Source organism: Carassius carassius, chromosome 20, assembly GCF_963082965.1.
Source record: "Carassius carassius chromosome 20, fCarCar2.1, whole genome shotgun sequence".
Taxonomy (NCBI): domain Eukaryota; kingdom Metazoa; phylum Chordata; class Actinopteri; order Cypriniformes; family Cyprinidae; genus Carassius; species Carassius carassius.
Genome location: NC_081774.1, coordinates 10,854,219 through 10,866,496, shown reverse-complemented (window position 1 = coordinate 10,866,496; position 12,278 = coordinate 10,854,219). Strand labels below are relative to the sequence as shown.

Genomic DNA, 12,278 nt, shown 5'->3' with positions numbered 1-12,278 from the left:
AATGTGTTGCACATAATAATCCATGAAACTATAGACTATTTATGTAGTATTAGCATGCTTAATATACTTTGAAAGTCACATTAATTCAAAGGGGCCATACAATGTTTTTCTAGAGGTACACTTATAATCATAGTATGATGTTTCATCAAAAATAATAATAATAATAATGATTTTTAAAATAATAATAATAAAATACAAACAAACAAAAATACAAAGGACACAAATAATCAGTGAAGACCTCATAGCTCAACAATAAACCATGAGAAAACATGCTCAAGTATGTTATGTAAACTTGCAACAGAGCACATTAATATTGTCATTTTAAATTTGATTATTTATAATTATTTATTATTAGTCTTTTTTTACAGCTTCGTCAGCTGCTACCTGGATGGGATGAACATGTGAAACACATGTGAATGAAATGTAAATGAGAGAACTGTTATTTAAAGAAAGGAGGAGCTAGTGATCCTGAAATGAGAAAATATGAATATATGGTACATATTGCCATGTGGTTTTTTTTTCTTTTCTTTTCATTACTTTTCGTTTATTTAATTTTATTTTATTTCTTAATGTATCCTATTACAAAGTTATTATAACTTATTTTAAACATGGAGATTGGAATGCATTTTATCCGTGTCTGAGTTAATATTTTGGGAATGTCATTCTCAGATTGTGATGTGCTCCAGTCTAATTTGTTAAAGCTAGAGTTTTAGTTATGTCAGGTTTTTGTACAGGTTTCTTGTGTTTCCTGTCACTGTGGGCTCCAGAGCACAGTAGTACAGAGCAGAGTCTGTTATAGATGCAGAGGAGATCTCCAGATCCACATGGTTTTCTTTATTGTCTTTAGTGACTTTAGCCTTGAATCTGGAATCTACATTAGACTCCTGATCGTCTTTTGCACTGTCTGAGATGAGCACAATGAACTGAGGAGCTGATCCAGGATACCGACGGTACCAGTGAAGATTGTATGCAGATGAATAACTGCAGGATAATTTAACACTTGAACCCTCCTCAGCAAACTCCAAAGTTTTGGTTGGTTTAATTTCATTTCCATATGTTAGATCTGCAAGAGGAGATCAAATCTTGCAATATACAATATAAAGGAATACAGTTTTTACATAATTTTGATGCAAATCACTAAATACTTACATGCAAAGACAGAAAGCAGAATGACAGAATGGAGGTTCATTGTGTGTGTTTCTTATGCTCACTCTAACAGAAGTTTAACAAGATTGCATCAGATATCAATGCTTTAAACCCCACCTCTTCCAGAGAACTCATTGAGAGAGAAGATTTCTGTACTTATGTACTTACTATGTGAATTATGTACTTACTATCAGTAATGTATCAGTGGGAAATATAAATAGCATTTATTGTAATAAAAAAAAAATCTGCAGATTAATTCATATTTTCTTTACTGATTTTGGGTGATATGAATCTTGTTTATTCTAGTTCGGTGGTTCAGTGGAATCTGAACACACAGTGTGTCTGGTTATCTTATCATCTGCAATGTGTCTCCCTGAGCTTTTGTCTGAGTGTTGAGTGTGTTTCTGTCACAGTGGACTTCAGAGCACAGCAGTACACAGCAGAGTCTGAAACACGCAGATTCTTGATCATCAGTGGAACTGTTCTTGATGTTGGAGTCCAGTGTTGCAGAAAATCTCTCTTTTAATGGATCCTCAGTAGTTCCTTTACCAACTGTAAATTCACTCAGAATGAATGTTGGTGCTCTGTTTGGTATCTGTTTGTACCAGAAGAGATAAGCATTAGGAAAACTGGTGGAGTTTGAAATGCAATGCCAAATATTGGCTCATTTTGGATTTCATGAGAGATACACAATCCAAAAAAGTTGGGACAGGTAGCAATAAGAGGACGGAAAAGTTACCTGACATATAATGAAAAGCTGGAGGACCAATTTGCAACTTATTAGGTCAATTGGTAACATGATTGGGTATAAAAAGAGCCTCTCAGAGTGGCAGTGTCTCTCAGAAGTCAAGAAGGCAAGAGGATCACCAATTCCCCCAATGCTGCGGCGAAAAATAGTGGAGCAATATCAGAAAGGAGTTTTTTAGAGAAAAATTGCAAAGAGTTTGAAGTTATCATCATCTACAGTGCATAATATCATCCAACGATTCAGAGAATCTGGAACAGTCTGTGCGTAAGGGTCCAGGCCGGAAAACCATACTGGATGCCCGTGATCTTCGGGCCCTTAGACGGCACTGCATCACATACAGGAATGCTATTGTAATGGAAATCACAACATGAGCTCAGGAATACTTCCAGAAAACATTGTCGGTGAACACAATCCACTGTGCTATTCGCCTTTGCCGAATAAAACTCTATATGTCAGAAAAGAACCCATATCTAAACATGATCCAGAAGCGCAGGCGTTTTCTCTGGACCAAGGCTCATTTAAAATGGACTGTGGCAAAGTGGAAAACTGTTCTGTGGTCAGACGAATCAAAACTTGAATTTCTTTTTGGAAAACTGGAATGCCATGTCATCCGGTCTAAAGAGAACAAGGACAACCCAAGTTGTTATCAGCACTTAGTTCAGAAGCCTGCATCTCTGATGGTATGGGGTTGCATGAGTGCATGTGGCATGGACAGCTTACACATTTGGAAAGGCACCATCAACGCTGAAAGGTATATCCAGGTTCTAGAACAACATATGCTCCCATCCAGATGTAATCTCTTTCAGGGAAGACCTTGCATTTTCCAACATGACAATGCAAGACCATATACGTACTGCATCAATTACAACATCATGGCTGCGTAGAAGAAGGATCTGGGTATTGAAATGGCCAGCCTGCAGTCCAGATCTTTCAGCTTTTTTTTAGCTGCTCACTGCTCCGGGTGTGTGTTCATTCTGTGTTCACTTCTCACTCTGTGTGTGTGCACTTGGATGGGTTAAATGCAGAGCACCAATTCTGAGTATGGGTTACCATAGTTGGCAAATGTCATGACTTTCGCTTTGAGGTTCATGCGACTGATTCAAGTTTAGAAGTAATTCATTCCATTATATTACAAATACACTGAAAATTGTTGTAAGATGTTGTACCTTTGTGTGATTTTACCACAAAATTAGGAGTTTTGAATCATGTGCTTACCATAGGACATCGTTTAGAATCTAGACAAAAATTACAATATTTATTCATTAGTTTATAATAATTTCCTATAGTATTTACAGTATTTTGGTATCATTATGGTATCTTAAGAGATGTATCACAGACCTCCGTCTGTCAGTGGATTAACAGCTTCCTGACAGACAGGCAGCAGCTAGTGAGGCTGGGAAAATACACATCCAGCACCCGTACAATCAGCACCGGAGCTCCCCAGGGCTGTGTTCTCTCCCCACTGCTCTTCTCCCTGTACACTAACGATTGCACATCTAAGGACCCCTCTGTCAAGCTCCTGAAGTTTGCAGATGACACCACACTCATCGGCCTCATTCAGGACGGTGACGAGTCTGCTTACAGACAAGAGATTAAAGAGCTGGCTGTCTGGTGCACTCTCAACAACCTGGAGCTTAACACGCTCAAAACAGTGGAGATGACTGTGGACTTCAGGAGAAACCCCCCTGCACTCCCCCCACTCACCATCATGAACAGCACTGTGACTGCAGTGGAGTCATTCAGGTTCCTGGGCACCACTATCTCTCAGGACCTGAAGTGGGACATTCACATTGACTCCATTGTGAAAAAGGCCCAGCAGAGGTTGTACTTCCTTCGCCAGCTGAGGAAGTTTAACCTGCCACAGGATCTGCTGAAACAGTTCTACTCCACCATCATCGAATCCATCCTCTGCACTTCAGTAACTGTCTGGTTCAGCTCAGCTTCTAAATCTGACCTCAGAAGACTACAGAGGGTAGTCCGGACTGCTGAGCGAATTATCGGTACAACCCTCCCATCTATTCAAGAACTGTACTTATCCAGAGTGAGCAAAAGGGCTGTTAAAATCACTCTGGACCCCTCACATCCAGCACACTCCCTCTTTGAACTGTTGCCATCTGGTCGACGCTACAGAGCACTGAGCACCAGAACGACCAGACACAGGAACAGTTTCTTCCCTCAGGCAATCCATCTTATGAACAGCTGATAATAACTGTGGGACACACTACACTATTTATATTTATATACACTACACTTTTTATCCAACACACATACTTAGCGTACACTTAAATCTTTTGCACATAATATACATGTACATACATGGAACACACTACACTACTTATATTTATATACACATACACTTATTTATCCAACACACATACTTAGCGTACAGTTAAAACTTTTCCACATAATATACATGTACATACATAAATGCTCATTTTAATATACCTGCCATACATTGTCAATTTGTATATTGTCAATCCTTACCCACCTATTTGTATTTTTTTGTATTTTTATTCCTTATTGTGTTTTTTGTTCTGTCGCTGTTATGTTGCACTGCGGAGCTCTGTCACGAAAACAAATTCCTCATATGTGTGAACATACCTGGCAATAAAGCTCATTCTGATTCTGATTCTGACTCTGATAATGGTTGTGATGGTATACAAAAAAGAAAACTTTTATAATTGCATAATTAATAACAATAAATACTCTGTAAAAAATATCTACTTCGTTCTACTTAAAATCATAAGTTAAGCAGCTGCCTCAAAATTTCTATTAAAAACAAAATGGATTAATGAATTGTTTTAACTCATTATTTTGAGTCTTGTTAAGCTGTGAATTGCCTTCTGCGAGTCAACATGACTATACAGTTATTGTTGTTTCAACTTTGCTATGCAAGTTCAAAATAAAGTGAACTCAGTAATGAGCATTCTGTTTACTTATCCCCATTAGTGGATTCAACTTAGTAATTTCAATTAAGTAATGTCTTTGAATTAGGGTATCAAGTTAAGATGATATAAAAGAATGTCTTGTTTTAACTTAATTATAAAAACAGACAAATTGGAGTATAAAACTTTTTTTTTTATTAAAACCAATGTTAAGCCAATACAAGCTATACATAATCACTTCAATCATGCAATCAATACTTTTTTTGGTACCAAACTTCAGTTGGGTGTGGGTCACATAATGAGGCTAAGATAAATAGAAGGGTTGTGCACAATCATGGGGAAGACTGCAGATTAGTGATGTGTCGTTCTTGAACGATTCGTTCATTTTGAACGAATCTTTAATGTGACTCGGGAAGAACGAGTCGTCTCGGGGAGTGATTCGTTCAGTCGCGCATGCGCATTATTCTATAGGTTCTGTTCTAGTAGTAGTGATTCACCATACATGTCTATGGATTCACCTGTCAGTCAATGGAGTCTTGAGCCGGAAAGAGAATTGATTAGTTCATAGTTCGGGTCTATCGGGTTTTTGACTCGTTCCTTAATCACGTGACAGCCCCATACGCTAACCCAATGCAGTCTGAGCCGGAAAGAGAATTGATTAGTTCATAGTTCGGGTCTTTCGGGTTTTTGACTCATTCCTTAATCACGTGACAGCCACATACGCTAAAACCAATGCAATATGAGCCGGAAAGAGAATTGATTAGTTCATAGTTCGGGTCTATCGGGTTTTTGACTCGTTCCTTAATCACGTGACAGCCACATACGCTAAAACCAATGCAATATGAGCCGGAAAGAGAATTGATTAGTTCATCTCATGAGTCTTCGGGTCGGGTCGAGTCATTCCTTAATCACGTGACAGCCCCGTACGCTAAAACCATAGACAGTAAAAGAATGCAGTATTGAGTCGGAGAGAGAATTGATTAGTTAATCTTTCGGTTCTTCGGGTTGTTCGTTCTTTTGTCCCGTGATGTGACAACATTGGCTAGAGTAATTATTAAATCAGATTGTCTGTATAAACCATACTTTTGTAACATATGACACTTTATAAACATTAAAAAACACTGTGTACATACTTTTGAATTGTTGTTTATTGTTTATTTTTGTGCCATTAAAGCTTTGTAACAAAGAGGACAACTATTCCAAAATAAATCAAAATAATAAAAAAGTATAATAAAGATAAAACTAAAAGATAATAAAGCCACAGGGTCTAATAACCTTAACAAATGAACTTTAAAAGTACAATATAAAAAAAGAAAAACTAAATATTGCACAACAAGCTTTGCTTTTTTTTATATAATAATTTAAAATGAATACATTTTAAAATAAATAACACTTTTGTGCCAAAATAAAAACTTTATATCAAAGAGTATAACTATTCCCCAAATAATTTTAAACCATTTAAATAAAAATAAATGAAAATGAAGAGATACTAAAGCTACGGAGCCTTATAACAATAACAAATTACCTTTAAAATCACAACAACAACAACAAAAATATTGCACAACAAGCTAGTCTTTTTCTAAATAAATAAAAATAAATAAGCTTTAAAATAAATAACACACTGTGGCTATATTTTTAGGACTTGCTTTAAGGCATGTTTGCATTAAAAAAAACAAGCTCCCTGACCTTGGATGGGCTGAGTCTGTTTCTTCTATCTGAGATAATCTGCCCAGTTTTAGAAAAAATTCTTTCAGATGGCACAGATGTGGCCACAATGCAAAGTCTTGTCTTTGTGACTTCAGAAAGGCTTTTGTATACTGGTGAACATCTCCTCCACCAGGCCAGAGGGTCTGATGTGCGGGGTAAGAGTGGCTCTGCAAGGTAGGCCTGCACCTTTATAGCATCTGAGGTCTTAGAAGAGGTAGCAGAAGGCCTCAAGCTTGCTACCCTCTAGTCAAAGTCTTCCCAAAACATGGCCCCTGCACTGGCAGTAGCACCAGGATCTGAAGTATCCTCCTCACTCTGAGCTGGGTTAAAACTGTTAAAGCTGAAGTTATCATAACCTTAATGTTTTAAACTAACATTAATAATTCAAATTCAAAATTTTATTTGCTTTTAATGTATATGTCATTATGTCCTTTTTTGAGCAATCTTCTTATACATATATTACACCAATATGTCAAGTCTGCCTAGGAAAAGCAATTATTATACTAGCAAACTCAAAATTGGAGTAAAAATGAACAAACTAGTACAACCCGAATTCCGGAAAAGTTGGGACGTTTTTTAAATTTTAATAAAATGAAAACTAAAGGAATTTCAAATCACATGAGCCAATATTTTATTCACAATAGAACATAGATAACGTAGCAAATGTTTAAACTGAGAAATTTTATCCACTTAATTAGCTCATTTAAAATTTAATGCCTGCTACAGGTCTCAAAAAAGTTGGCACGGGGGCAACAAATGGCTAAAAAAGCAAGCAGTTTTGAAAAGATTCAGCTGGGAGAACATCTAGTGATTAATTAAGTTATTTGATATCAGGTCTGTAACATGATTAGCTATAAAAGCTTTGTCTTAGAGAAGCAGAGTCTCTCAGAAGTAAAGATGGGCAGAGGCTCTCCAATCTGTGAAAGACTGCGTAAAAAAATTGTGGAAAACTTTAAAAGCAATGTTCCTCAACGTCAAATTGCAAAGGCTTTGCAAATCTCATCATCTACAGTGCATAACATCATCAAAAGATTCAGAGAAACTGGAGAAATCTCTGTGCGTAAGGGACAAGGCCGGAGACCTTTATTGGATGCCCGTGGTCTTCGGGCTCTCAGACGACACTGCATCACTCATCGGCATGATTGTGTCAATGACATTACTAAATGGGCCCAGGAATACTTTCAGAAACCACTGTCGGTAAACACAATCCGCCGTGCCATCAGCAGATGCCAACTAAAGCTCTATCATGCAAAAAGGAAGCCATATGTGAACATGGTCCAGAAGCGCCGTCGTGTCCTGTGGGCCAAGGCTCATTTAAAATGGACTATTTCAAAGTGGAATAGTGTTTTATGGTCAGACGAGTCCAAATTTGACATTCTTGTTGGAAATCACGGACGCCGTGTCCTCCGGGCTAAAGAGGAGGGAGACCTTACAGCATGTTATCAGCATTCAGTTCAAAAGCCAGCATCTCTGATGGTATGGGGGTGCATAAGTGCATACGGTATGGGCAGCTTGCATGTTTTGGAAGGCTCTGTGAATGCTGAAAGGTATATAAAGGTTTTAGAGCAACATATGCTTCCCTCCAAACTACGTCTATTTCAGGGAAGGCCTTGTTTATTTCAGCAGGACAATGCAAAACCACATACTGCAGCTATAACAACAGCATGGCTTCGTCGTAAAAGAGTCCGGGTGCTAACCTGGCCAGCCTGCAGTCCAGATCTTTCACCTATAGAGAACATTTGGCGCATCATTAAACGAAAAATACGTCAAAGACGACCACGAACTCTTCAGCAGCTGGAGATCTATATAAGGCAAGAATGGGACCAAATTCCAACAGCAAAACTCCAGCAACTCATAGCCTCAATGCCCAGACGTCTTCAAACTGTTTTGAAAAGAAAAGGAGATGCTACACCATGGTAAACATGCCCCGTCCCAACTATTTTGAGACCTGTAGCAGAAATCAAAATTGAAATGAGCTCATTTTGTGCATAAAATTGTAAACTTTCTCAGTTTAAACATTTGCTATGTTATCTATGTTCTATTGTGAATAAAATATTGGCTCATGTGATTTGAAAGTCTTTTAGTTTTCATTTTATTAAAATTTAAAAAACGTCCCAACTTTTCCGGAATTCGGGTTGTATAAATACTTTTTATTGTAAGCTTGAATTATTATATTATTATATAGCCTAGTGTTTATTTACCGACAGACAGTCAAAAAGACAAATTAATCAATATTTTATTTATAACAGGGTTTTATTTATTTATAAAATAATAACAAACATCTCGGTTACATATGTAACCTTGGTTCCCTGAATAGGGAACGAGATGCTGCGGTGACGTCACCACATATGGGAACACCTTCGGTGTGACGAATGTCTGAAGCCCTATACCATCCCGCCAATCCTATTGGCCAAATAGCGCGTGGCACCGCCCAGCATGCGTAGGCATATATATACCTGGTGCCGCGCGCCATTTACCTCAGATTTCATGACGAAGAAGAGAAGAAAGCTATCAAGGTATGGCACGGCCAGAACCGCAGCATCTCGTTCCCTATTCAGGGAACCAAGGTTACATTCGTAACCGAGATGTTCCCTTTCATAGGTCACTTCGATGCTGCGGTGACGTCACCACGTATGGGAACGCTATACCATCACGCCTGACGTACCTGATAGCTTGGATCCAAGGAAGCATCTGCTCAAGCGGAGAGAACCCGGGAGCCAGGAGCCATCCTCACATCCAGACTGTAAGACCTGATAAAAGTGCTCGGTGAGGACCAGCCTGCCGCAGCACAGATATCATTCAAAGAAGATCCACTGAGAAAGGCTTGAGAAGAAGCCACTGCTCTTGTGGAATGACCTTTTACTCCTAAGGGCGAAGCGAGCCCGCGCGCCTCATAGGCCAAGGAAATAGCCTCCACCAGCCAATGGGACATGCGCTGTTTCGTAACTGCATGGCCCTTATTCTTATGTCCAAAACAGACAAACAGCTGGTCAGACTCACGCCATGGGGCAGTGCGATCCACATAAGTCTTCAACGCCCTCACAGGGCAAAGACATAGATCTCCAGACTCTGTCGCAGCAGGAGAAAAAGCCTCCAGGACCACCTGCTGAAAATGAAAAGGATTAGACGCGACCTTAGGAACATAATTAGGCATAGGTCGCAACAACACTTTCACAGAGCCTGGTGCAAACTCCATGCACGAGGGTGAGACAGAGAGAGCCTGTAAATCCCCAACTCTCTTGAGGGAGGATAAAGCCATGAGAAGAAGTGTCTTCAGAGTCAGGAGCTTATCCGATACAGTTTCCAGGGGCTCAAACGGATGCCCTGACAAACCCAGTAACACAATGGATAAATCCCATGAAGGAACTCGCACAGGGCGGAAAGGTCTCAACCGTCGCGCACCCTGTATAAAGCGAGAAACCAGTGGATGACGACCCACTGAAACACCACCTATATGCTCATGGTGAGCTGAGATAGCTGCCACATAAACCTTCAGGGTGGCTGGTGTCAATCCCTCCGAAAAACGGTCTTGAAGAAACTCCAGTACTGAAGCCACAGGGCAGTAAACTGGATCCACATCATGAGTTTCACACCATGTCATAAACAGTTTCCACTTGAAAGCATATAAGCGTCTCGTAGAAACTGCTCTAGAGTTCAGTATAGTCTCGGTAGTTTCAGCAGAAAGACCGGGACATATCAACTCACTCCGCTCAGAGGCCACGCCCACAGGTTCCACAGATCTGGCCTCGGATGCCAGATCCGTCCCTGTGCTTGCGATAATAAATCCCGTCTGAGGGGAATCTCCACCGGAGAGCCCGCTAACAGATTGATGAGATCCGCAAACCACGGCTGTGTGTGCCATCGCGGAGCCACCAGCAGCAGCTGTCCCACTCTGTCCCGCCGTATTCTGCATAATACCGCTGGGACCAGCCGAATCGGAGGAAACGCATACAAACTGGTCCTGGGCCAGCTGTGAGCTAGCGCATCCAGACCCAGGGGTGATGGAGGGCATAGGGAGAACCATAGCGGGCAATGCGTAGTCGTGCTCGACGCGAATAAATCCACTTTCGCTTCCCCGAAAATATGCCATAGGTGATTCACCGTTTGGGGGTGTAATCTCCATTCCCCTTGTTCCAGAGTCTGCCTGGATAATAAATCCGCTCCGAAGTTCAGTCGTCCGGGGATGTGAACAGCCCGGATCGACAGAAATCTGTCGTGAGATCAAAGAAGAATCCGCCTCGCCAGTCTGCACAGAGGGCGAGAACGTAATCCTCCCTGATGGTTCAGATAAGCCACGACCGCAGTGTTGTCCGTTCTGAGAAGCACATGACGGGCGGTCAGTAGACTCGAAAAATACTGGAGAGCCAGAAAAACAGCCAGTAATTCCAATTTGTTTATGTGCCAGCTGCGTTGTGCCGCTGTCCACACTCCGTGGGCTGGGCGCCCCTGACAAACAGCTCCCCACCCGGTCAAAGACGCATCTGTCGTGACAGCCTCTCGGGAAACACAAATTCCCAGCCGAACCCCGGTGAGGAGAAATTCGGCTGATGTCCATTGTTTTAACGACATCACACACCTCCGCGTCACCGAGATCGTTCGATGCGGAGAACAACGGGGTGAAATATTCTGTCATTTCGTCCACCACTGAAATGGGCGCATGTAAAGCAAACCCAGATGAATCACGGGAAGCGCCGCCGCCATTAGACCTAGTAGTCTGAGGCACAGTCTCACTGTCACTGTGTGACCCGCCCTGAAGTGCTGAAAGCATGACGTAATCGACTGATCGCGCGAGAGTCCAATTCTATTCCCAGAAAGGTAATCCGTTGAGAGGGGATTAATACACTTTTCTGGAAGTTCGTGCGTAAACCCAGGCTGTGTAAATGATTCAGCACAATATCTCGATGAGAGTGTGCTTGAGTCTGAGATTGCGCTAACACCAGCCAGTCGTCCAGATAGTTTAACACACGGACGCCCCGGAGCCGCAACGGGGCCAGAGCTGCGTCCATGCATTTTGAGAATGTACGGGGAGCTAGCGCTAAGCCAAAGGGAAGAACGCGGTACTGATACGCTTTGCCCTCCAAAGCGAATCTGAGGAACTTCCGGTGTCTCTCGATGATCTGAATATGAAAATAAGCATCCTTCAGATCGATCGTGACAAACCAGTCGTTTGGTTGAATCTGAGACAAAATAGATTTTACCGTCAACATCTTGAATTTGCTCGACCTGAGTGCAAGATTTAGACGGCGTAAATCCAGAATGGGTCGTAATCCGCCGTCCTTTTTTGGTACCACAAAATAACGGCTGTAAAACCCTGACTCCATCTGAGAGGGGTGTACTTCTTCTATAGCCCCTTTGCTCAGTAGAGCTAACATTTCCTGTCTCAGCACCGCCATGTCCATCGGTTTCATCACCGTGGAGAGAATTCCGCGGAAAGGGGGCGGGCCTTTCCGAAACTGAATGGTGTATCCGTGACAAATTGTGCGTAACACCCATTGAGAAATGCCGGGCAAGCGTTCCCACGCGGCCCGAAACAATATTAGCGGTTTCAACATGTTCGTTTCCTGCAACGCTGTTGCACACATAGAAGTGTCTGGGCACGAAAGACTCACGGTGTTCGTGCACAGGGGAAGTATATGCATAGCAGGCGTTGTATCTCGTTGTACGTAATCCTGAAACGTGTCCACGGCAGGAATTATGTTCGATGACGACCCTTTGAAGCGCTCCTCGAGCTCTGAAAACTGGATCGTGCATAGTGTCTGAGGAAGCGATTGGTGTTACAGTTCGCTCCAATG

At 41.4% G+C, this 12,278-nt stretch overlaps 1 pseudogene and 1 gene segment (V, D, J or C); both read right to left on the bottom strand.

Annotated features, from left to right (window-relative positions):
* Positions 1-476: 476 nt before the first annotated feature.
* LOC132095772 (Ig heavy chain V region 914-like) lies at positions 477-1,309 on the bottom strand. The segment is given in 2 exon segments: positions 477-1,063; positions 1,150-1,309. Coding segments are annotated over 2 exon segments (390 nt in total).
* Positions 1,310-10,182: 8,873 nt separating this feature from the next.
* On the bottom strand, positions 10,183-11,867 carry LOC132096925 (uncharacterized; annotated as a pseudogene).
* Positions 11,868-12,278: the final 411 nt, after the last annotated feature.